At 44.0% G+C, this 27,178-nt stretch overlaps 1 protein-coding gene across 1 annotated transcript; it reads right to left on the bottom strand.

Annotated features, from left to right (window-relative positions):
* Nucleotides 1–3,481: 3,481 nt before the first annotated feature.
* On the bottom strand, nt 3,482–8,455 carry Dspp (dentin sialophosphoprotein). Its single transcript, XM_076545662.1, has 5 exons — nt 8,399–8,455; nt 7,362–7,448; nt 6,256–7,209; nt 4,284–5,524; nt 3,482–4,166 (listed from the first exon to the last, which is right to left on the bottom strand). The coding sequence occupies exons 1-5, from the start codon at nt 8,453–8,455 to the stop codon at nt 3,482–3,484; spliced, it is 3,024 nt and encodes a 1,007-aa protein (XP_076401777.1).
* Between the last annotated feature and the right edge of the window lie 18,723 nt (nt 8,456–27,178).

The raw sequence follows: 27,178 nt of genomic DNA, 5'->3' as shown, positions 1-27,178 counted from the left end.
CTGTCTCTCTCTGTCTCTCTCTCTCTCTGTCTCTCTCTCTCTCTCTCTGTTTCTGTCTGCCTCTTTCTCTCTCCCCCTCCCCCATCCAAGATCTTGAGAATGCTATGCTACCCACACTGAGTTCTACCCTGGAACTCACTATGTAGCTGAGGATGACTTTGAGCTTATGGTTCCCCTGCCTCCAGAGTGCTGCGGTCACAAGAATGGGGCACTATGTCCAGTTTTAGTTGTTTGTGGTGCTGAGGATGGAACAGGGGCTTCTAGACACACCCTCCACTAGCTCAGCTACATCCCCAGGCCTCTTTTGCTTTCTTTTAAACTGTTCTCTTCAAAATAGGGCATGAAAGTTAGAGGTTTGGAATGCTGAAAGTTACTATCAAATTATTAGTGCAGCAAGCCATCCTAAACCAATGGCTTTCTGCTTTTTCTAGCTGCAGCCAACAGTAAGAAAGACATTGCACACTTCTCCTAGTCTATGGACACTTAGACATATTTGTAGATATGTGTATAGAAAGTTTCACAGCACACTGCCCATCTCACATGATGATTTTTCCTTACTCTTTCATCTATCAAGTATTTTTGTAACTCATTAAATTGATGTAATGAGTTGCTATGATTAGCAACATGGGGTTTAGGAAACGCTGCTCTGGAAGGCTGGAAAGGTGACTCAGAAATTAAGAGTATGTACTACTCTTAGAAAGGTCCCAAGTGTGATTCAAGCACCCACATCCACAGCCTACAACTGCCAGTCACTCCCGCCCCAGGAGATCTTATGCCCTCTTATGGTCTCCATGGATACCTGCACACATGCTCACACACACATACAAATACACATGATTATAAGTAAAAAATAAATAAAGCCTAAAAAATATTGCCCTCATGAATAATATGAGACAATTGCTTATTAATCTTTACTCCAGAAAGTAAAATAAGGTTTTCTCTAATACTACACTTCTGGCATTCAGAAAATCGTATCTTGAGATATTTTTATTTGTGTCTTCTATATTCTTGCCTTGAAATTCAAATGCAAATGTGTTTATATAAGAAAATCAAGACCATAATCTTCCTTCATGAGTTCTGATAAAAGTCTGGGTCCTAAACATCCAACTTCATAAAAACACTCTTTAGGGAGAAAGCATTCTGAGATCTGACTACAAGTGTATCTGACTGTGCTGGGCTGAATAAGAATGGATTCCACATGCTTGCTCATCAGGAAGTGGCACTGCTTGAGAAGGATTAGGGGGTGTGGCCTTGTTGGAGGAAGTGTGTCACTGGGGGTGGGCTTTGAGGTTTCAAAAGCCCATTCCACGTCCAGTGTCTCTCTTCCTATTGCCTGTGGATCCAGACGTAGAACTCTCAGCTACTTCTGCAGCTCCGTGTCTGCCTGTGAGCTGTCATACTCCCCACCATGATGATTATGGACTAAACCTCTGAACCTATAAGCAAGCACCAACTTTATAAGAGTTTTTGTGGTCATGGTCTTTTCACAGCAACAGAACAGTGACTAAGACGCTGACTTAGGCTATCATCCAGATGATAACACAATGAGAAAAGGATAAACCTTACATAGGTTAATGAAGTGAACAGAGCTATGAGAAAGAAGTTGATCGACACACTATGAGCCAATATTATTCAAGGTATATTGCTTAAATGTAAGATGATCTTAGTGCATTGTATGCAGTAGACTACCTCAGAATTTTTAAAGGTGGACATAGTCATTTATATGTTCCTACAACGTTTCTGAAATGCTTGTAAAACATTAGTAAGAGGAATCGCCTCTAGGGAAGAGACATAAAATGGTGGATGGTGAAGATTGGGTGTTGTGTATGCTTTTCTGTAGTATTGAAAGTTTGTAGTTTGTGTTCACAAATACTGGTTCTCAATAAAAATGGCTAGCGTGTGTACGAAATGTAGGGAGGGCAACTGTTTGCAAACTAAGTAGGACGAAGAATTCCCCCCGGGAGCAATTGTGTAAACATGTTTATTGTAATATGAAATGCAGTACCTCTTCATTTACATTTCTTATACAGTTTACAATGAGCTTCCTATCCATTGTTTACTGATCACCACAACGCTGTGACCAGGTATGACAGGTACTGGAGGCAGTGATTCACAAGTTAGCCTAAGCAAACAGAGGCACATTGGCAGTCTAGTAGGAGTCAAAGTCTAAACCGTTATTTTCTGGTAAGAGGTCTGGAGTCGTGTCATGGGCTGTGGCAAAGCAGAAGCCTGGTGTCCTACAGTTTAGGAGTCATAGATGAGTTTATAGATCAAAGCATCTGAAAGCCTTCGCAACATTCCTTAGCTAAGAATCTCTTGCAAAAGGAAATGAGTACAGGAAAAACCTGAAATGCTGGGTAAAAATCTGTCTAAAATAATAGAGTTGACTAATGTCTTAACATACCTAGTAGCTTTGATTCAACCCAAATCTGACATAACTGGAAAAATAGAGAAATGGCGAAGCACACCACCAAATCTTGAAAGGTATGCTTCAGGCTTAGGGCTTAAGGTTCCCTTGGGAGAATCCCAATTCACACCTCCTGTCTTGGTGGTTCATTCTCACCATCTCTCTAACTTTCAGAAGTGCCCTAGCGCCCACAAAAGGTCCCTCTGTTCTCATACACCTTTACAATTCCTGATTAAGCTGTGGAACCCAGTGTGTGCCGTGAGACCGATGGAAGACAAAATAACACAGTGGTGCACGGAGAACTCGGACGATGATCCCACCTCCCGAGTTCACCCATCTGGCATTGCCCGTTTACTTAAGATCTGAGAGCCGCTGCCGTAGGAGAGACGCTGTTCAAAGCGCTGCAGGGGACTAGGGACTTCGCAGAAATGTGATAGCATGTGTCAGATCTTGTTCGAGCCATCCTCAGAACTCCTTGCTGATTCATTCTTCAGAATACCCATAGTTCATAACTGCCCTATTTTATCATCACAAAGATCGTCCCCGTGCCTTGGATGGGGCCAATGTTTGCTGCAATGCTTTGCTCATGTCACAAATGCGTATTTCCTAGGACAGGTGGCTCAACAGCAGTTGGGCTGAATGTCAGAGAACAGCATCGCTCGCTCCACAGCATGAAGACCAGCTCTCTGGTACCCAGACCACCGGCGGATGAAGATGGCACCGCGGGCCATCTGTAGCTTGGCTTGCTCTGCTCTCTAAAGCACGCGCTATTCAAATCAAAGCTACAGGTCACAGTAGGCGATTACCTCACTTTCTGTTTAATTATTTTACGTCTAGACTTAAACTTCCGAAAATATTTTCTGAACATGAACGTATTTTAACAGACAGGAGCCAAGGTTGGTCACCCGATCTTCTCTGAGAGTTGGACTTGGCTCCAAATCCGGGTTTGACTTGATTCCCTGCGAGCTGTGGGGTCCCACGTGACCTGCTCCTCGCCTGTCCCCAGTGGGTGAGGAGTCCCGCTGCCTCCATCACTCACCAAAGGCCCGCGCACAGGGTCTGGGCTTCTGTGCTCTAGTCGTCACTGGTTGAGTGGTCACTGTCACTGCCGTCACTGCCACTGTCACTGTCACTGGTGTTGTGGCCGTTACCAGACTTGCTATCACTCTCATCACTGCTGTCACTGCTGTCACTGTCGCTGCTGTCACTGCTGTCACTGCTGTCACTGTCGCTGCTGTCACTGCTGTCACTGCTGTCACTGTCACTGCTGTCACTGTCACTGCTGTCACTGTCACTGTCGCTGCTGTCACTGCTGTCACTGTCACTGCTGTCACTGTCACTGCTGTCACTGCTGTCACTGCTGTCACTGTCACTGCTGTCACTGCTGTCACTGCTGTCACTGTCACTGTCGCTGCTGTCACTGCTGTCACTGCTGTCACTGCTGTCACTGTCACTGCTGTCACTGCTATCACTGCTGTCACTGCTGTCACTGCTGTCACTGCTGTCACTGCTGTCACTGTCACTGCTGTCACTGCTGTCACTGTCGCTGCTGTCACTGTCACTGCTGTCACTGTCACTGCTGTCACTGCTGTCACTGCTGTCACTGCTGTCACTGCTGTCACTGCTGTCACTGTCACTGCTGTCACTGCTGTCACTGCTGTCACTGCTGTCACTGCTGTCACTGCTGTCGCTGTCACTGCTGTCACTGCTGTCACTGTCACTGCTGTCACTGCTATCACTGCTGTCACTGTCACTGCTGTCACTGCTGTCACTGCTGTCACTGTCACTGCTGTCACTGTCACTGTCACTGTCACTGCTGTCACTGTCACTGCTGTCACTGTCACTGCTGTTACTGTCACTGCTGTCACTGCTGTCACTGTCACTGCTGTCACTGTCACTGTCACTGTCACTGCTGTCACTGCTGTCACTGTCACTGCTGTCACTGTCACTGCTGTCACTGCTGTCACTGTCACTGCTGTCACTGTCACTGTCACTGCTGTCACTGCTGTCACTGCTGTCACTGTCACTGCTGTCACTGCTGTCACTGCTGCTGTCACTGCTGTCACTGTCACTGCTGTCACTGTCGCTGCTGTCACTGCTATCACTGTCACTGCTGTCACTGCTATCACTGTCACTGCTGCTGTCACTGTCACTGCTGTCATTGCTGCTGTCACTGCTGTCACTGTCACTGCTGTCACTGCTGTCACTGCTGTTACTGTCACTGCTGTCACTGCTGCTGTCACTGCTGTCACTGCTGTCACTGCTGTCACTGCTATCACTGTCACTGCTGTCACTGCTGCTGTCACTGTCACTGCTGTCACTGTCACTGCTGTCACTGCTGCTGTCACTGCTGTCACTGTCACTGCTGTCACTGTCACTGCTGTCACTGTCACTGCTGTCACTGCTGTCACTGTCACTGCTGTCACTGCTGTCACTGTCACTGCTGTCACTGTCACTGCTGTCACTGTCACTGCTGTCACTGCTGTCACTGCTGTCACTGTCACTGCTGTCACTGCTGTCACTGCTGCTGTCACTGCTGTCACTGTCACTGTCACTGCTGTCACTGTCACTGCCGCTGTCACGGTCACTGCTTTCCGACTCATCCTTGTCATCACTCTCACTGTCGCTGTCCTCGGCATCAGATGTGCCGTCACTGCTGTCCTCGTCGCCCCCGTTGGAGTCACTGCCGTCACTGCTGTCCTCATGGCCCCCGTTGGAGTCACTGCCGTGGCCGGCGTCTCTTGACTCCTCAGAGCTGGGGGAAGCGTCCCCGCGGCTGCCGCTCTCACTGTCGCGCTCTGAGCTGGCACCGTCACTTCCGGTAGACTCGTCGCTGCTGTTGGGCTCGTCTCCTTGCATGGACTCGTCATCCAAGTCGTAGCTGTCGCGCGCGTCGCTGTTGCTGCCACTCCCTGTCTTGCTGCGCCCCGTTTTGCTCTGGGCTTCTGAGTCCTCGACAGGCCCTTGAGGCCGGCCGGGGTCCCCAGGCCTCGGGCTGTTCCTTTGGTCCACCTCCTTCCCCGGGTGCCCACTGCTCTCTTGATTTCCACCGTGTTTCCCAGATTCTTTGGTGACATTCCTTGTGGTGCCTGCGCTGGGACCTCCGGTCTCTACACCCTGTGGAATAATGCAGAGAAGAATAACTAATTAGTAAATATTTGCGGTAGAAGCCCACGTCCGGGGAAATGACCTTGGGAACAGGACGCTGGTCACCGGTGCAATGGTGATTTTTGTGCAAAGTGCTCAGTATCAGGGTCCGAATCCTCCGATAAACCATCCGGGTTTCTACGCCATAGGCCCTTGGGTTAAACAGGTGCACAATAATAGAAATGTCGTGGTGAAACTCATCGTTTTGGGTAATGAATGTAACAGTAATGCAATGCTCTACACAAACATGATTGAATCATTATTCAGCTTGACTTCTAGAGTTCTAATTTTTCAGAAATTTCTGGATTTTTAAAAATTGTTCTCCATCAAAATCTATAAGGACTCCAGCTTTCTCATTAAAACACACAATGTGTGGCGCACGCCTTTAATCCCAGCACTCGGGAGGCAGAGCCAGGCGGATCTCTGTGAGTTCGAGGCCAGCCTGGGCTACCAAGTGAGTTCCAGGAAAGGCGCAAAGCTACACAGAGAAACCCTGTCTCGAAAAACCAAAAAAAAAAAAAAAAAAAAAAAAAAAAAAAAAACACACAATGTTGGCAAAATAGTACCCAGACACCTATTGTGACGTTTTTTATGTTAGTTTCGGGTTTTATCTTGTATCCGTCTGGATTTGTGGTGGTTGTTTTGCGTGGATGGGAGAATGTGAACTGGCATAGAAATCTGGAATCAGTTTCAAAACTGACCTGGTCTTGGCTCTTCCCAAGAGGACACGCTTCTGACTGGCAGGTGACTCCGCCGTCCGGACCTCCTCCGCTGCCTTTGTGACTGAGCTTCTGGTTTTCTTGCACAGCCTGGCTGCCATTGCCTTCATCGAGACCATTGTTCTCCTCACTGCTAGAGGCGTCGTCTCCATCACATCCACCTGGGGAGCCTTCTTTCTCTTTAGAGTTACCGTCCTCACTACTAACTGAACTCTGACCTCTGTCGTCCTGTTTTCCCTGATGAGACTGGTCCTCCTGGCCCAGACGGACATCACGGCCGCCCTTTCCATCTCCTGCTTCTGTACCCTCATCATCACCAGAGCCCATGTCCTCATCCCCATCTTCCCCATCCCCGCTGGGACTCCCATCAGTATTATCCAAACCAGGGTCCCCCTCAATGCTTGGTGTTATCTCAGCCCCCTTGTTCCCACTTCCCTCCTCTTCCCTCTGGGGTGTTGTTTCATGGGTACCGACCCCGTCCCCATGTATGCCAACCTCGTGGTTTGTACTATCCTCGCTTCCAGCTACGTGAGGTCCACCTCCCTGGACAAGGGTGGCCTCTCCATCCTGGCTGGCATCATCAGCACCCCCAGTTTTTGTGTCCTGACCAGCGTGTCCATTGACATTCCTCTCCTTTGCTTCTCCCGCGTTTTCAGTGATGCTCCCTTGGCCGCTGATGTCTTTTGCTGTGCTGTTCTCTCCTTTCGCATGTATCTCACCACGACCATGAGTTTCCACGTCCTCATTTTCATCTGCGATGTTCCCCTGTTCGTGTGCTAAAACGGGCCATGTAGAATTTGTCCCTCCCGAATCTGTTGACTCAGAGCCAATCCCTTCTCTTTCGTAGCCGTCCTTGATATACGCTTGTCTTCCTATATCACTCCCTTTCAAGGGGTCACTACTGTCCTTAACGGTGTCATTGACATACAACTCATTCTGAAAAAGAGACACAATTCCAAGTCAATTGTGGGTATCATTTTCAAATAAAACCAACTGACGAAAAAAAATGGGTAGAAATTTTAGAGACAGTCATAGAGGGTAAACGTGTCGTGGAAGCAGAAAACGAAAGGAACATTTATATCTGTTACCTGTGCTGGAGTTCCTGAGTGTGCTAGAAAAGGTACATTCCCAGATTTTTCAACAATGTGTCTTTCCAATGGTATGATTTGAGGAAGCTGCCAAGGTAAAAACATAGATATTATGCGGGTTCTTGTTTTATGAATAAGAAAAGACGTAATCTGACAGGTAGAGAGGAAAAGCAGCCCGTTACAGTGCTTATGAAAATTTTCAAACTGAACAAAGGAGGACTTTTATAATGTTGTTATCAGTTTTACTGGGCATCACAAGCCCACTCTTCTCACATGTATAAAGACAAGGTGAATCCTTGTTGTTCTGTGAGACCGCTCCTAGCAGTGACCTGTACAGCACCCACCCCAAGTTCAAAGTCAGACCCAAACCCCTGAAACAGCAGTGAGTAGGGGCTGCTGGAGAAGTGATATCAAGCCATTGCTATTTAAGCTCTGCAAGAGTCGGCTTGAAGTGCTTGGGAAAATTCTCAACTACAGCAACAACACAGTACGTGGTCATGTGAAATCATATGAAAGTGCTAGACATGAAGGCTGCCTAAACAATTATAAGTGGGTTGTCTTTCTTAATGTCTCTGTATTTGTACATATTCATATGCTCCAGATTTTCCACAATGAACATATAAATAACACACATGAAACACTGATTTGATCATATGTTGGAAAATCTGACTTTTATCACCTATTCTTGCCTCAGTTTTTCCCAACTAGTCTAAGCTGTGTTGACATTGAAGTGAAATTCACATGTAATGAAGCAGAGGTAGAAAAGCCTCCATGATTTCTGGACACTGAATTAATGTGAATGAACTTTTAAAAGTATGTCATCCTCTGATAAGACGTGTTTCAATGGGAAGAAAAGGAACATGGATTGGTTCACGTGTTTGTCTTGGTTGAGATCCCAAATGATATCACATAATAGTTTTGGTGCAAATCTGTTTGGACTCAACTTCTCTGTAAAACCTTAAGGAAATATATGCATTTCAATACTGGGTTAAAAGATACAGCAAAGTAAGAAGGCTTAATTAGGAAGGTGTACTTACCGGGATGGCCCATGCGGCTGCCCAAATGCAAATATATATAATTATCTTCATTTTCATTATGAATAATAGTCAGTGTCTGTTTAGAACAAAGAATGCCACAAAATTACTCATAAAGTGAAAGATGATAAACATAGTAATTCATCCTTTTGGTCTTTACATTTGCCCCTTCCTAGGACAAGGAGAGAGCACTAACATGAGAGGGCTTCCCAGGCAGCAGAATAAAGCTGGTATGGTGGTGGAGACATGTGGGGTCCTCAGCATGCTCAATACTGTCATGGCTTCTGGGACGTTGTGCCAGTGGGGGCAACAGCCACGGAGGTGCAGAGCACATAGCTGAGCCTTTGGCCCTGTGTTACTACCCACGAGGGTGACAGCTCTCTTCTTCAGGATCAGCCTTCAGCTCTGTTAACTCACTCTACCAAGAGTGACTTAAAAGACGAAGCACTTGCCATCTGACTAGAGAGTTGGGCTGTAAACACTGTGAGAGGGAGGAATCCATGAGCTGAAGGAGCTCGGGCGAGGAGAAAGAACGCGGGGTTGGCTTTAGATTCCCTGAATTCAAATTCTTCCCCTGCTCTCTGCCATCTGAGCTTGAGCACTTTAAATAGCTTTACTCGGCTTTTGTTTCCTCCGTCTGGAATAATAACACCATGCCTCAGAATATCCCAAGGGTTGGCAGAAGAACCATCCCTGAGCTTTCTCAAGGCATCTTCAGCTCTCCTTCCCCGGAGCCAGCAGCTTCGCAAGCTGGCTGGCAGCACATTGCACTGTTTGGAAGTTGCCTGGCTCCCCTATGTTCCTCTTCGCTGGTATATGGCCCTGGAGCCCAGGGAGTATCTTGACTATCATCATCTTCCGACGCCAAGTCCAGACTCGGGACCAGCAAATGGTGCTGGGGAAGGAGGGCTTATGAGTACGTACAGCACCCAGCCCTTCCCCGGGCACTTCGTCGTCTCCTCCTGAATGAGGGGACTTCGTGAGCAAAACCTTTCACCCCTGTCACAATGCACATTCACCAAGAGTCACATGCATAGTTTGCATACGATGGAATAGCGGCTATAAACATATAAAAATCAATGTAAATGAAAAATTTAGGTTCGTATTTTCTAAGAGTTAACTTCCTTGTGTCATGATATAGTGACTATAGAAGGATTGTTTTCTCCTATTTCGTGACCTTCCACAACAAGGTTTAATGATTACAGTCTCACACGGGTCATAAAATGGCCTCGATTAAATTCAAGGTTAGTAGTAGACTAGAAAAAAGTATCAGTGAATATATATTAGGAATGATTTGGGGCACTGCCTCACAGGAAGAAGAACACAACTCCAGGGCTCTGCACAAAGGTACTAAGAAGAGCTGGGTGGGGTCCAGTCGATTAGTCTGTAGACTGAAATGAGGCTAAGGTGCCTTGAGACAGAGCTGGCAGGGGGCAGGGTGGAGAGAGGTGGTCAATGCCATCTGTCTATCAAGCGAAGCTTGTACTGCCCCTGGCAAGTCCAAACCCAGTTATGCCTCGCCAGAAGCCCTGTCTCTACCATGACCCTGGGATCCCTGGTCCAAGAAAGGTACCTGTCATAAAGTTCATCAGTATATCCATCTCATTTCTAAACCAAAGTCTGACCATTTAAGGCTTCCTGCCCTGTCTCTCGCCTTTCCACTCCAGCACTACAGTATGTGATGCTCACACCCGATGGCAAGGCAGGTCAGCAACGTCAAAGACCCAGTGGAAATGGCCAACTCATTAGAGTTCAGTTATGGAATTTGTAGTCACATTAAATGAGATGTAGTGATTGGCAAGTTAATGTGAATATGTCAATAAGAAGATGGGGGGAGCAAGGCCTAATTATCAGGGCCTTCTTGGAATGCCGGAGGGAGGATTTAACACCTGAGCTATCTTCATATCAGTGTGACAGCATGCACCGGACCTGAGCAAGGCGAAGCCTGACCAAATCCTCTCATGGAGAGGGAAGTTGGGCATGAAGTTCCACTCCTAGCTGAAGAACTATTGGCAGCTGATAGGTGCTGGGAGAGAAAAAAGCAATTTTCTCTAAAAGTGTAGGCCCTGGCAAGGGCCCATGTTCCAACGGCAGGTGCACATCTGAGAATATTTGGGCAGCAAAGACTGGTCTTAATGGTGTGTGTTTGTTTGTTTGTTTGTTTGTTTGTTTGTTTGTTTACAAAAAGGGCACAAAGTTTTGTGAGTAAAAAAGGAAGGTTGGTCTGGGGAGAGTTGGGGAGGGGCAAATGTGATCAAAACATAGGCCACAGACTTCTCAAGGAACTAATGAAATATTTTTAAAGAGATTTAAAACATAAATTATCTAATTTTATCAAAACCATTCAAAGTGACCACTGAATTATCGAATTCACACATCAATTTTTGCCAACTTGTGGCAACACATCCTCCTTTTTCTGAACCTATCATCATGAAGTTTGAAGCTTCAGAAAACTCAGTCTGACAGAAATCAGATCTGTGAGCATTCTATGTAGAATCGTTCACGAGTCTGCTTTTAGAACTCCATGTCAAATGCCAGAAAACTACTGTCTCGGGCCCTGAGTTGACTTTGAGTCAAGATATTAAATTTAAACTGAGATTCATTTATTCAGTCCAGTCAGCAAACATCTGAAGACTAATGTCGGCCAGATACTGAGCCCTGGGGAAAAAAAACAAAAACAAAAAACATAACCCTCCTCACCATAGAGCTTTAATTGTGCACACGGGCAGAGCCTGAGACAAAGAAACGTGATTAAATCAAATCCCAAACCCTGCTTTTCTCTCAGGAAGAGTTGGTGTTTGGACGCCACCATCATCCCTCTCTCAAGAGGAGGACAGTGTGTGGTCCTTTTCTGTTAAATCCCATCACTCCTTACATCCCAATGATGAGACTGAAAACTGCCTTTGACTCAATTTAAAGCTCTGAATAAAAATACAGCTATAGTGAATTATACATTAAATATTCCGGCTGCTGATTTTTAAGATTATTACAATTACTGTATTTGTTTCATCTTTCTGATAAGCAGTAGTCTTTCAACAAACACTGTCTGGGGGCAAAAATCAGTTCTACTCTACCGTGATTCGGTATCTTATCAGATGGGCTTAGCATCCCTCCCTACACAATCCACTCTGTTAATATATACCCTAGATTTGAAGAGTTAAGAGGCAGAAAGCTTTAACCCAAGTAGATCTCATCTCTGAAGCTGAAAGCTCTTTCAACAGGAGGCAATTTGCGCCTGTGAAGGGAGAATCCATCTTACCTTGAAAGCCTTCAAGGGGACTTTGAAAATCCAGATCCCCTTATCTCTCTTTCCAGGCTGACAGTGGTACACTGTCCTGGGCCTTTGCATGACAATTTTGTGCTTGCCGAAATTTAAATTCAGTTTGATAATTTTCTCAACCAATCACTGTTTAGGATCCCTGATGTGGGGGTTTAAAGTGTCACGGTGCCCATGGAGCTCGTAATAACGCCCCACTCCCTGGCTTGCTGGTGTGTGTTTGTTCGCTGAACCACTTGGTTCCAAAAGGACTTACTTTCACTTAATTAAATAGCTCCTGGAAGACTGTTTTGCATCTTAAATATAGATAATCAGTGTGATATATCTGAAAAGGGCCACTTAGACTCTGTCGCCCTGCATTTCTCGTCTTGCTAAGGTTGGCAATCTAAGAAAACTCTAGGTTTCTCTGGTAAATACGACTGGCTATTTAAGACCCCTATCATTCCTGAGGTACGTATTAAAGTTGATGCGCTATAATTCAAGCGGCTGTCCGCATGCAGCAGTCCTGACATTGCCTAAGAGATCTTTAAAAGAACTTATAAACAGTAACTCCAGGAAACCTTTCTGATCTAATCTAAACAGTGACATAAAGTTTTAAAAATAAATCTATTAATTTAGTATTCAAGCTAAATTTTGAAAACAGCTGTTCAAAAAGTGAAGCACCCTGTAAGGTGTCTCTGCACAAGTGTAAACATGCACACACACACATCACAGATCCAGTCTCCGCTCCATTATTTGTGCCAACGATGGAGTACAAAACAGAAAAACAAGCCGTACTTCTAGAAAAGAGATGTACGTGCCTGAACTCATCCTTCCTTGAGCCCTAGATGTACATGATAATCCCTGAACTGTTTCTCTAGTTTATGAGTTCTACAGCTGGCAAATGGCATCTTTCTGTGTACTAGCTTAGGGATGGGCCCCTGTTTTTAAGTTCTACTATTGAGGGCTATAAAACACATAAGATCAGAAAGACAGAATCACTATTTAACAACAGTATCTCCAGAATTATATACAAAGAGAAGTGTGTGTGTATGTGAGAGAGAGAGAGAGAGAGAGAGAGAGAGAGAGAGAGAGAGAGAGAGAGAGAGAGAGTGTGTGTGTGTAGGGAAAGCAGTCTGTTGAACAGGGTGAGAGATGAACGAAGGAGTTTCCTTGAAGCTATATTTCCATAGCAAGTGCTACTGTTTCTTGAGCATCTTAAAGGGCCCAGTCACATTTAAGAATGCTCAACTCACCGACTGGACCAGTACTTTTGCTCACGTAGACTCCAGTGGAAAGTAGTAAACTAGACTTCCTTTTCCTAACTTGAATTAATGTGTGTTTTAATTGCAGAGTTCAGCAGCTGTCTTTCAGCAACTAATGGAGAGTCAGGTAGAGCTTCAGGGTCTAAACAGAAGTAATTAATGGCTACATCATCACAGAGCACCCCTCCAATGACACAAAGGGACATTCTTTAAGAGCATGAGGGACTAGGGCAAACATTTTAGGATCAAAATTAAATCTCCTTAAGCTGTTTGTTTGTTTGTTTGTTTATTGAGACAGGGTTTCTACACATAGCTCTGCCTGACCTGGAATTCATTATGTAGATCAGGCTGACTTCAAACTCACAGAAATCTACCTGCCTCTGCCTTCCCAGTAGTGGCATTAATAAATTTCCATAAATTTAAAAGAATTTAAGTTGTATAAAGTCTGTTGAACAGAATACAACTCAATTAGAAATCAATAGAAAAAAGAAAACATTTGGAAACTAAACAACATACTTGTAAGCAACCAATGGGAAAGATGACACTAAGAGAAACCCTCAAAATATATTGAATTGAAGGAAAAGAAAAGTATAACAGCAAATTTTGTGTGATGTCACTAAAGTGGTAAAAACTTAGCAAGACATTTAGAGTAATGATTGTGCTTAAAAGGAAAAACAGATGCAAAACAATTACCTATTGTGGGGGTTTGAATGAAGATGGCCCCCATAGGCTCATAAGGAGTAGCATTATTGGAGGTGTGGACTTGTTGGAGGAAGTGTGTCACTGGGGATGGGCTTTGATGTGCCAAATGCTCAAGCCAGGCCCAGTGCCTCTTTCTTTCTGCTGCCTGATGATCCAGATGTAGACCTCTCAACTGGAACTAGCTCTCCAGCACCATGTCTGCCTGCATGCCACCATGCTTCCTGCCATGATGATAATGGACTGAACCTCTGATCTGTAAGCCAGCCCCAATTAAATGTTTTCCTTTATAAGAGATGCCATGGTCATGGTGTCTTTTCACAGCAGTACAAACCCTGACTAAGACACCCGTGTTCACCTAAAGAAAGAACAAAAGGAAAAGTGGAAGAAAAGAGATAACAGTGCTCAGAACTGGAATTAATTCAACAAGGAGCAGCAAGTCCTGATGCTAAAGGATGACCTTTTGAAAAGCTGATGAAAATGGAGAAGACTTCATTCAGACTCAGGGAAAGGAGAGAAGATTTCAATCAGCAGCAGCAGGAGGAGAGAGATGACATCATGACAGAGTTCTGTGGACAACTTCCAAACTCAACAATGAAGGTCAGCAGTTCCTTAAGTAAGCCTATGTACACACACACACACACACACACACACACACACACACACACACACGTTATTATTAGTGACTTTGTTTCTCTGGAGAACATGGATTAAGATCGTCCACAAGCCAGTCTTGTGCTTGTCACAAATTTTATTAGGATCACTGACCAAGCAACGTCTTGATTAAAAAAAAAAAAAAAAAAAAAAAAAAAAAAAAAAAAAAAAAAAAAAAAAAAAAACCACTAAATTTATTAATTATTTGATCTGATTGTATGAGTAAATTAATAACCTTTGGTAAAAGCATAAGTTAATGGCTCCCATTCCTATTCCCCTAGTGAGTGCAGAGCCTCTTAACAGACTCACTGGTCTCTGGTCCCTTTCCCTCTCACACTATACACATCAGAGAGATCTTTTGTCATGAACAAACTATGTCAGAAACATAGAGACATTGTCTCCCCAGTGTCTGAATTTATTGAATAATGGTGAATTAACAAGCTACGCTGGTTTCATGGTTTGAAATTTGCCAAGCAGTCTCAATTTCCCCATAATATCTGGCAAAGACAAACACAAGTTCTTCTATTCGATTATTAACTGCTGATATTTATTCTCAGAGCATACATTGCAGACCATGTAGTAAATCATCTATCATCTAGCAAACATCTGTCTCTGTCTCTATATGTCTACCTGTCTATCGATCTAATTGATCTATCTGCTATCTGTCACAGAATGCTATTAAATGGCTTAAGGGCCCACGGCAGAGCTCGGGGGCCTCCAAACAGGACTTACTATAAGACAGAAGCAGGAAGCAGATGCAGACACAAGGAAATTCAGCAAGAAGTTCCATAGACTTGAATGAACTCAGCTGGAGGTCTGCAGGAGGCTCTGCTACTGAGTCCAACTACAAGCCCATCATTGAACAGAGCCTGGGGGTCAAGTACAGCCACCCAAGTGAGGTGCAAGATGCTGGAGACTGTGATGGAAAAGAGCAGAGCTGGGGTTGAATGTATGGACAGGCAGACTGATGCACATCTATTCAAATAGTCCACTTTATCAGTGGAAACGGAGCCAAGCTAAAGCCCCTGGGGCAGTTGCAAGGTTCCTACCTTCAGTGTCTTGAAGTATACAACAGGTATGCAGACAAGGAAGCAGTGGGGCCCTCAGCAGAGCGGGGTTAACCATCCCCCTCTTTACGGTGTCCAGGTAAGGGTGTTGCCCCCTTTCTGTAGTCTGTATGTTAAATAAGTTTTAGGGCCTGGTTTTATTTGGTGTGATTTTAATGTAACAATGTGCTCATATGATCCCAATATACTCTGATAAATTTATAAGGCAGAACTCTTTTTACTCTTAGGAATAAGGAATAAGTGTGTTCCTCATGGGTAGTGCTGGATAAGTGGTGTTCTGTTCACATCTAGCAAAGTTCAGAGCATCCTGCTTCTGTAACATGCTCAGGATGAGTCAAATGCTGCTTGTGGACACCACTGCTTACGAAAGGAAGAGTTTCCAACTTGAAATGGTGATGATCACAGCACTAGCCCAGTCTTGTGGACACCACTGCTTACGAAAGGAAGAGTTTCCAACTTGAAATGGTGGTGATCACAGCACTAGCCCAATCTTGTGGAGCTGCTCAGTTCTGGGAAGAGCCATCCTTCCTCTTCGTGTTACTCACCCTGGTGAGCATCGTGTGTTCAGAGACAAAGGGAACAGCAGCGACAGCAGAGCTCTGGTTGGTGGAAATGTTTTAAAGTCATTGAGCAATGAGAAACAGTCATGAAGAGCAATCCAGCCAGCGGCGCTGGGAAGTGTGACGCCATTGTGTGCCTCAACAAACCAAATTTGAAGGGCTCTTAGAGTTGAAGACTTTGTACAGATTCCTGGCCAGTGTTAATGCTAATAGTGAGAGCTGGTTTTCACTAGTGCATATTCAATAGACAAAAGAATTGGCCCTGAGATTATGAAAGCATGCTATACTGCAAATTAAATACACATTACAACCACCAGCGATTGTAAAATGAATCTTAAAAGGTCTTATAATAAAAAACCCAGAGACAGATATTGGGGTGAAAGCTGAAAGATCAGAGAAGCAAAACAGTCAGCCACTAGCTTATCGCTACGAAATCCTCAACCTAAAGAGAGTGAGTTCCTGTTTCCTCAGACTTTATATGCCTTTCTGTTTCCTGCCATATTACTTCCTGGGATTAAAGGCATGTGTCACCACTGCCTGGTTCTGTTTCTCTCATGTGTCCCAGTGTGGTTTTGAACTCACAGAGATGTGGACGGATCTCTGCCTCCCAAGTGATAGGATTAAAGGTGTGTGTGCGCCACCACTGCCTAACCTCTACGTGTAATTTAGTGGCTGGCTCTGTCTTCTGATCCCCAAGTAAGTTTTATTGGGATACACAAAACATCACCACAAGGGATTTTCTAAGTGAATTCTGCAAAACAAGTAACTTCAAGGGACCCAAATCATTAGGAAAACAGAGCTAAAGGGATAGTTACATAACATAGTTACATAATTTATAGTTTATTTCATGCAACAAATGTTTATGTTTAAATGCATCTCAGGTCTCAGGAAATAATTTTCTTCTACTTCAGTGTTCATAAGCATAGACAATTAGAAGCTGCCCATATTTACCTGGGCATTCTGTATTTTTATTTGCTAGACTTGGTGGTTAAGGACTGGGTTTTGTCATCAGACACAAGGCTGCTTTTAGGTGATCACTGAATGATTTTCTTTGCAGAAATGACAGTGATACCTCTAAAGAGGGTCAGGGGTCCTGCACTCAGGTATGAGCATCACTTGGCCTCGCTGAGCAGCTATTCTAGACTGTAGTGGAACTCTGTTGACACTGGTTATACCACACTTTGCAAACCATCATTTAGTCAGCAAATACATGGCCAAAATTCATGCTAGGCTCCATGAAGGACAAAGGTTAAGGCTAAATCCACCTGTCTTTACCCTTGAAGAAAGTCCACTTGGGACTCATAGCTGCCATGTCTTCATTACACACATACAATCTTTATAGTTTTAGAAACTAAACCCAGACACCTATATATGCACTCTACCATGGAGCCACACCCCAACCCCTCCCTGTCATTTATACTAACTACCTATTATTTGGCAGATTTTACATAGTTTACATTATTTTTTTCATTAAGTGTCACTGTGCATATTTGCTAAAAGCCACAAATCTTTCTGCTTTTAACAATGACAACATTTCGGTCTCCAACATGTTTGATAGGAAAGACTCTAAAAGAAAATAACCTCATAGTCTTACTGACTTTCAACTGGCATGTGCTCTAAACACAAACATGATATCAGGTGCGATGCAACAATGAGAAAACTTATTTTAATCCCTTTTCCAAAACCAGGAAAAGAGATATTTATTATCAGCCACACACACACAAAGAAAAACACTAATACATAATGGATTTTAAACAAAGAAAATGGCTTATAAAACTAAGATAAATATAGAAACACTACAGCAGTGTCTTTCCAACTTCCTTTTTAAAAATCATAAGCCCAGGGTAGGCTGAGATGTAGTTCACCTGGTATTCAGGGTTGGGATCAAGAAGGGATGCATGAATCTTCTGGGAAGGGGAAATAAAACAGATACCAGGGTAAACTGGGAGCAGGTGGAGATACGGGTAGGAGAGATCAGGTGAGGGCGGGGGAGGGGGAGAGGGAAGGCATGCTGGCAGAGATGACTGGAATTAGGGGGCATTTCAGGGCAAGGTAGAAACCTAGAGCAATGGAAACTCCAAGGAATCTATGAGGGTGGCCCTAGCTAAGACTCTTAGCAATAGGGGAATATAGAACTTGAACCAGCATCTCCTGTAACAAGGAAAGACTTTCAGTGGAGGGATTGGGACACCAACCCAGACATAAAACCTTCAATCTACAATTTGCCCTTCCTGCAAGATGTGCTGGGGTAAAGGTGGAGCAGACCTTGTGTGAGTGGCCAACCAAGGACTGGTACAACTTGAGACCCATGCCACAAGAGGGAGCCCACCCCTGACACTGCCTGGAGGGCCGGGACTCAGAGGCTAGATAGCCCAGAGACCTAGGACAGAACCAAACAGAACTAGAAAAAAAAGTCAATAAAATGATTCCTAGTGATATTCTGCTGTACTCATAGATTGGTGCCTAGCCCAATTGTCATCAGAGAGGCTTCACCCAGCAACTGACAGAAACAGATGCAGAGACCCACAGCCAGACATTAGGTGGAGCTTGGGGAACCCTGCTGAAGAGGAGGAGGAAGGATTGTGGGAGTCAGTGGGGTCAAGGACAGCACAAGAAAACCCACAGAACCAACTAACCTGGATTCATAGGGGCTCACAGACTGAACTGACAACCAGGGAGCCTGCATGGGACTGACCTAGTGCATCTGCATATATGTGACATTGTGTCGCATGGAGCTGCTAACAGTGGGAGAAGGGACTGTCTGACTCTTTTGTCTGCTTTTGGGACCCTATTCCTTCTCCAGGGTTCCCTCATCTAGCCCTAATTATGAGGGGAGGTGCCCAGTGTTATTGAAACTTGATGATGCCGTGTTTCTTTGATATCCCTGGGGGACCTGTTCTTTTCTGAAGGGAAACAGAAGAGGAATGGATTTGGGGGAGAGAGGAGGTAGGGGAAGGGCTTGGAGGGGGGAAGGGGGGAAACTGCTGCCAGGGTGTAATACAGGAGAGAACAAAATTTTAAAAAATCATAAGCCTGGAGCAGGCTGGGGATTAGCTCAATTAGTATGGTACTTTCCCAGCATGCACTGAAATCATAGCCACAATACAAAATGAGTTTTATACCACAATCTAATACTAGTACTATGTCTTGAACACTTATATTTTTAGTGAAACCTCTGAGTATAGGTCATGATTTTACCATTGGTCAAGAACAAGCTTATGAACAGAGCAGCCAGAAATTTATTTACCCAAAAATGATGCCAACATAAGCTGAAGAGGAAAACCTCAGCCTTATCTCAGATCTCCTGCACGAATACTTAGCTTACCTAATACAGCTACTTCTCCATAGGACTCATTACAATACTAAATAGCACTTCAGCTTTGTGGTTGGGGACCACTGTCTGTCCCTTTGCTGTGTCCTTTCAGTACCACTTTTTAAGTGTGTGGGTAGGTAGGTGTGGCTGTGTGACTTATTTGGTGAGCTGACTGTCTAAAAGGGCCCACACACAGCGCTGGAGTTCTGTCCACTGACTTAAAACATGAGAAGGTTGTGATGAGCCATACAAAGAGTTGTGTGTGTTAGGTAAAAATCCATTCAGACATGAAAGAGTTACAGAGTTGCTGGTGTGAGTTGAGTGTTAATGGATCAATCGTGTGTGTGTGTGTGTGTGTGTGTGTGTGTGTGTGTGTACAGAAATACACATAAACAAGTGAACATTTTGATTGGTTGATGAAAAATGTCACAAGCAGAGACTAGCATGAACCTCACTATTTTCTCTGAGTGCAATGATTCAGTGTCCAATGAACTCCATAGAACATGGTTATTTCAGTAACAGGGACAAACTATGGGTATTTGTGCATCAGAAATAATATTTGTGGTTGAGATCGCCTTGCTGTGTTCACGTTGACAATGTCTACTCCATCTGTTCAGTTCTGGTCGTGATGTTTCAGCTCCTAATACTGGTCTTGTGGCCCATGAATAGGTCATGGCAGGCAGTTGGGAAACACTGAAATAATCTACTCCATAGTACATAGAATAGAAATCAGGCTTTCTCACAGTGGCAGACAGAGTCAGAACTAGATGTTCCTGGGAAGGAAGAATAGAGGACAGTTCAATGGTTCCCATCTCAAGAAATTTTAAGAATGGCAGCCAGAGATTCCTGGGCTTTCATTATCGTTCACCCTTTCGGTTGCAGTCTGTTTTCCCATTGAGTGCACAGTGGTTGTGCATACATGAATCATTTAATTCATGGATGTCATTTCTCTTCTGACATTTGAGAGAGTTCATAACCTAGAAATTAAAAATATTGAGTTGTGGTTAAGTTTGAGTCAATAAAGCCAGAAACCTTTTTTAGATTGAAAAAAAAGAAAGGTAGTTGTTCCTTGCATGTTAAATTAGACAGATTTTTTAAAGCTTCTAATCAAACATTAGATTTAAGGTGTTCTCGTTGGCTATTGGTTTAAAGAGTCAATGGCCTGATTGCCCATATTTCATCCTGTTAGGTTGTTGGCTACAGCTGGAATTAAGTAACAATTCATCTCTCCTACTATAGTAAATGAAAACTTTCCATCACAATAATAACATAACATTATATTTATGGACATACAATAGACTATGTAGTCAAAATAAATAATCCCCCAATTTCCAGTGGCTTGGCACAAACAGGCTTATTGTTGCTCATGTCACAATTCAGTGCAAGCCAAGCAGCTCTCCTCTAGGCAGTGACTCAAACACACAGCTGTTTCCATCTGGTTCCACCATCTTCCAGCTCCTCAGCCACCTGGCATCATCTGTTACAGCTCATTAAAGACTGTAACGGGGATTTTAGCAATCAGTCCAGAAGCACTTTTGCCACATTCCATTTATCTGAACCTGGGTTACAGGTCAACCCAACTCCAGAGGATGCTAAGAAACATGAAGGAGCCCTCAGTACGAGAGAACATCATTCTCTCATTGGTTCTTCACCTACGGTTATTATGCTGTCTTTCTTTCTCAAGACAGAGTTTCCCCTATGTACCCCAGGCTGGTCTAGAAATCAGTACATAGCCCAGGCTGGCCCAGTCATCTCATGCTTCTCTTGCTTCAGCTTCCTGGGTATTGACATTACATCTATGGGTCAAAATACAGGTTACTTTTCCATATATCTTATTATATCTTCAGTTTATAGTATGACTTACTTCAAACCACTAGATCTATATGTATATATAACTTCAGGACAAGGTATGGTACCAAACACCTATAATAACAGCACTCAGAAGGCTGAAGTAGGAAGGTCACAAGTTCAAGATCAGCCTCTTGACATATTAAATAAATTTATCTTGACACCCAGGAAATTTCATTTTGAAACAATTCCTAAGTGATTTGTGTGTGTACTAACTTTAAGAACAACTACCCAACAAGAAAGGAAATACTTTCCACTGGGAAGCTGAGTGATCCTGTGATTACAGAATAAGCTCAGATCTGAGACACAAACTCAGTCATCTTTTGGAAGGAGAAAAGCAAAGACAAAATTCTACAATTTAAAGTTGTCATAATTTGGGCTACAACAGAGGATGAGAGAACCAAGATGATCAATCCTAAAACAGAAGGAAGCAGGACAGCCTTGACTCTGACACTGAAATTCTCTGTGTGTGTGTGTGTGTGTGTGTGTGTGAGAGAGAGAGAGAGAGAGAGAGAGAGAGAGAGAGAGAGAGAGAGAAATTTCATCTCGACTACCTCCTTTCTTCTCGTATTCTCTAATTCCCATACCCTTCTAAGAACCTACCAAACAAAGACCCCCTGCCAGCCAGCCAAGGCTTTAGTGGAATGTAAACTGATATACTATCAACGGCATCATCAGGGCTGCTGTGAGGATTCCATAAGATAATCCATGTGACACTGTTAACCGAAAAAGCTGAGTCAGGGCTGCCAAGAACCACATGTCATCACTAACAGACCCAGGGAATGTCTGAGCTTCAGAAATAATGCCACCGTGGTCCAGGAACTTGAAGTACTTATATACCACTACCCAAGGAAGACTGCGGATGGGTGACCCAGATGGTCCCTATGGGAGCGGCATGGCATCCACCAGGAAATGAGTTAGGAATGGCAGGCCACCCAAGCTCATTCTGTCTGGAGGAGCACTGCCAGGATAAATGATACAGAGCCCAGCTCCACCATTTCTCCCACGCAACACACCCACTCAGGGGATGTTAAGCCAAATGCAAATCAGTGGGTCACTTGTCTACATTTGCCTCTTATAGACATGGCCTTGGAGTCCCCTCAAACAGCAAACCACCTATCAGCTCAGAAAATGACAGGGTTCAATTTGAAGGGTCTATCTGCCCCCTCCTGGGAATGTGGTCAGGAAGAAAGAGGAAAAAAAGAGGAGGTAGGGGACCTTGAATGACTTAAGGTCATGGGAGAAATCAGGTTACAGTCTTCTGTTTGTGCCATTATAAATTTAAATAAGCAAAGCTAACCAGGACAACATTTCCTTTAATTCCGCATGCAAGGTCTTGGCAGAACAACGAGGAGGACTTTTGGACAGCACTGAAAAGAATGTCTCCTCCAAAGTGTTACCAGAAGGAACAAAGCGAAGGGGAAATAACATCCTGAGTTTTTCAAACTGAGTCGCAAGCCAGGGATAAACTATAAAATCAATTCTAGTGGATTTTTAAGAATTGAATGGAAGGGAGGGATGGATCTCCCTAAGAAGGGGAAATAGAATAGATAGTTATGGATCTATGAGGGGGAGGGACTGGAACAGGAGGATCAAACAGGGAGGGAGAGGGAGGAGGGGATAAGAGAGAATACAGGGAGGGATAGCCAAAACCAGTGGCCACTTTGAGGGGTGATTTGAAAATCTAATAAAGTAGAAACTTCCTAAATACAGACATATATGAAGTTGATCTAAATGAAATTGACAAATAATGGGGGAAGCAGAGCCCCAGCTGGGCATGTCTCATCACCCAGTGAAGCTTCCAGCACTGGGAATGGATTAAATCAAATCCAGCTGTTGGCCAAAGGGGTCCCACGGGAAACCCCAAACAACCCCAGCTATTGCCAAGGCTATTGGCTGCTCTTCTCAAACTGATGGCAAGATCCTGTTTCTGAACGCAACACCTTCACAACTCGTGGAACAGGGAGAAGTTAGTTCGGGTGCTGCTTAAGTGGAGCCTTCACCCCTACAAACTGGTGTTCATGGTGCTGAAGGTACTCTGCATAATACAAAGGAGAAAGGTAAACACCAGCCAGCCGCAAACACTTCTCTCTACAACAGCGTCCTGCCTGCAGGATGTGCTAATGCCATAGTGGCACAAAGCCTGTGGGAGTCACCAACCAGTATCTGATTTGACTGAAGGTCCATTCTGCAAAATGGAACCCATACACAACGCTGTTTGGATGACCAAGAACCTGAGACTAGAGAGCCTATGGACCTAGAGGAAAACCAAATACTTCCATTCTGCTAAAGGAACATACCAACAAAATGACTCCTAATGGCAATGGCATTCTGCTATACTCATAGATCCGTGCACTGCTCAGCTATCATCATCAGAGAACCTTCCTCCTGAACTAGATGGGAACAAATACAGAGACCCAACACCAAACAATCACAGAGAGAGACCTTGGAACACTCAACCCTACATGGGATGCCTCCATCAAATGTCTGCCCTCAGGAGTCAGAGAACACTTGGAAGAGGAAATGGAAAGAGTGTAAGGACCAGAGAAAATGGAGGACACCAAGGAATCAAGGCATTCTAAACACAACAGAACTGGCACACATATGAACTCCCAGAGACTGAGGCAGCATGCGCAGAGCCTGTACAGGTCTGCACCAGACGGGGCCCTGGAGTTGAAAGGAGAAGTGGACACATGCTTCCATCCCTAACCAGAAGCTCTCTCCAACTGGTAACCACTGCCAATGAAAAATTAGTTTTCTCCAAGGGACTCTCATTGGGGAAACAAGCTGCTCTCAAGGGTAGGCTCCATGCCCAACAGTAAAAGACCAAGACAAAACAAACTCAGTGGCACTTTGAGAGGTTCCTTATCTCATACATTGTCTCAGGGAACTTCTTATTCTTTTACCTTACAGGTCCTTTGAGCATGTATTTTATGGCTCTGGTTTTGTGTTTTTATAGGATTCTTATGCATGCAAACACGTGTGTCTCTGCATCTGTGTGTTTCTTGTGCTTTTTCTTTGTCTCTTTTTCTTCTGTTTGTTTAGTCTTATTCCAGTTTGGTTTTTGTTGTATCTTATTCTATATTATTTTGTTTTATTATTTTTCCTTATAGGCCTCTTTGTTTTCTTTTCTTTTTTTTCTTTTTTTTTTTTTGGCCTCTTTGTTTTCTAATGAGAGACAGAAAGGGTGTAGATGAGGAAGGGAGGAGAGGTGGGAAAGAACTGGGAAGAGCGGCGGAAAGGGAAATTACAATCAGAATATATTGCATGAAAAATGTATTTTCAATAAAAGAAAAAATTAAAAGAATAGAATAAAATAAGACTAAAGGACATAGCAGAACATCACATGTAATAAAGACATTTTAAAAGGTTTGTTTAAATTTGGGTTTGTTTGGGGGCTGCAGTAGAATACTAATTCTGAATGAAGGATAGACGTGGGCGCAGCTTGAAAGTTGGCCTAGCACAGAGGACTCTGATTCAGATCCCATCACTAGTTAATTCTGTGATTTACATGAGCTTGAATTTCTCCGACTGTAAAGTAACAATAATACAAGAATTCTGAAGAAGTGAAAGGCCGTGGCCGCAGACCCCTTCAGCAGTGACTGTCACAGAGTAACCAACCTACATGTGAGGTTTCCTTCGCTGCTCTGTTTAAGATGAATTATATATGGTGTGTGTAGCCGCGTGTGTGTGTGATAGCCATATATATGTCTACATATACATATATATATTATACACATATGATTCCCCCTTGACCTTGTATCCCCATCTTAAAATAAGAGATTTGGACCATATAACCCAATATTTTACCTACTCTAATATTCTCTGGCTTAATTAAATGACCCTCTAAGAGCACAGGGAGATCCTAATTCCACTGCCCACAAGTTCCCAGTGTCAGGCTTCTTTCATAATGATCCTCTGTGCTTTGAGACAATTTCAGAGTCGTAAGCAGTTGTAAGGACCGATTCAGAAAGACCCGTGCACCCTTTCCTCAGCTTCCCCCAATGATAACGTTTACGCTGCCCGCTCCTGTCGCCAGCCATGGTCTTAGCCAGCTATACTCGGCTTCCTTTGTAGGCACCCCACAAGCAGTAGTTGGCTAGGCTGTAAGTTTGCCGTCGGGTGAGTTCTGCTTCAGAAGAAGTGACTGTTTTAAGAAATTAGCAGTGTGCCACTGGCCGTGACATGTGTAATGAGCTCATTCCGAGGGAAGGAAACTAATAATCTCAGGTTTAAATTAAGAGGCCATTGCCTAGCCGCATGTACACTAATTATCTTAATACAACAGCCAGACCCTCACATTCCGTATCTGTATGTCCCGCAAAGAGATTCCACCAATCACAGGTTTCAAATGGTTTTTAAATTCGTTATTTGTACTGAACATGTACAGACTTTTCTTCTTGTCATTATTTTCTTAAGCAATTCAGTACAAATATTTATCTGCTCTAAGCAATCTCAAATATGTAGGTTGTATGTGAACGCTGTGCCATTTTTATATAGGGAACTCGAGCATCACAGCAGTCCATGTTCCTGTGGGATCTGGGCCTGATCCCCTGTGGATACCAAGAGATGAGTATTATAAATGCTTTCACCTACCAATATCCAAAGGGCACGAAGTTACCTCTGTGCTGAGCAACTGGATGAGTATAGGGGGCGGATACCCCATGCCCACCAGGGAGGACAGATGTTCATATTTTGGAAGTCTTAGAAAAGTTGAACTATTTTCATGCTAAGTGCCTAAATTATCATTTTAAACTAATGAGCAAACCCACAAAATCCTTTGTTTGTTGTTTTCTACCAACTCTTCAGTTTAACTGAAAGCCAAATGAAAGAATTTGGGCAGAATCACAAACAGAAATGAAGGGATGAAGAACTGCTGAGCAGCTGGGTGTATACTGTTCTTGCAGAGGACCAGAGTTCAGTTCCCAGCACCCAGGTCTGGCAGTTCATCGGCCTGGAACTCCACTTCTGGGGTGGGGGAGTCCAACCTCTGTTGACACCTGCACTCGTGTACACTTACCCACACTCACACACGCTCACATGCAAATGACTAAAAACAATAAAAAATTAATCTAAAAACATAAATGAAGTGTTTTTTCTACTCCAAAAGATTTTTTTTCTTTAACTTTACTAGGGTTGGGAGCATTCAAAATTGTCTGTAGTATTTTGAAACACATAATTTGGTGTCATTTTATTAGCATTAACTTAAGTATGTTGATTGATGGATTTTTCTGGCATAATTAAAGCCTTATAGGTTGCTCTTTTTTTTTTTTTTTTTTTTTTTTTTTTTTTTTTTTTTTATCTTCAGTACTGGGACCCAACCCCAGATTTCTTGGTTAGAGTTACTATTGCTGTGTTGAAACACCATGACCAAATCAACTTGGGGAGGAAAGGGCTTATTTTGCTTATACTTCCACATCATTGTTCATCACTGAAGGAAGTCAGGGCAGGATCCTGGAGGGCAGGAGCTGATGCAGAGGCCATGGAGGGGTGCTGCTTACTGGCTTGTTCCACATGGCTTGCTCAGCCTGCTTTCTTAAAGAACCCAAGTTCACCTGCCTGGAATAGTCCCACTCACAATGGGCTGGATCCTCCTGTATCTATCACTAATTAGAAAAATGCCTTACAGGCTTGCCTACAGAGCGATCTTTTGGAGGCATTTTCTTAATTGAGGCTCCTTCCTCTCCGGTGAGTCTAGCTTGTGTCTAGTCGAAATAAAACCAACCAGCACACCAGATATGGCAAGCATGCTACTGTGCTACATCCCTAGAGAAGTCCTTCCCTATATTAACTGCAGGACTAACTGGCTGCCTTCAAGGTTTTAGTAAACAGGACGCCACTGCACTTGTACTCCTGAAGTTATGTTCTCGCACCTCCAGCTGCAATCAGTCCCTGTCAACGGCAGCCGCTACAGACCTAACCCCGAGTCCTCCCTCTCTGCCGGTCCACTTCAAGCCCGTGCACCTCAGGGACCACACAGCAAAGGATGGCCGGCACCTTGAGCAAGGATAACAAAGCATGTACATGGGGCACTCGCCGCACAACTGAGTCCGTGGTCCCCAGGCCTCGGCCACTTCAAGGCTTTGGTGTCTGGGCTGAAAACTGCCTGCCTCTCACCCCA

The sequence above is a fragment of the Peromyscus maniculatus genome, chromosome 10, assembly GCF_049852395.1.
Source record: "Peromyscus maniculatus bairdii isolate BWxNUB_F1_BW_parent chromosome 10, HU_Pman_BW_mat_3.1, whole genome shotgun sequence".
Lineage (NCBI taxonomy): Eukaryota > Metazoa > Chordata > Mammalia > Rodentia > Cricetidae > Peromyscus > Peromyscus maniculatus.
This window is presented reverse-complemented; position numbering and strand designations above follow the sequence as displayed.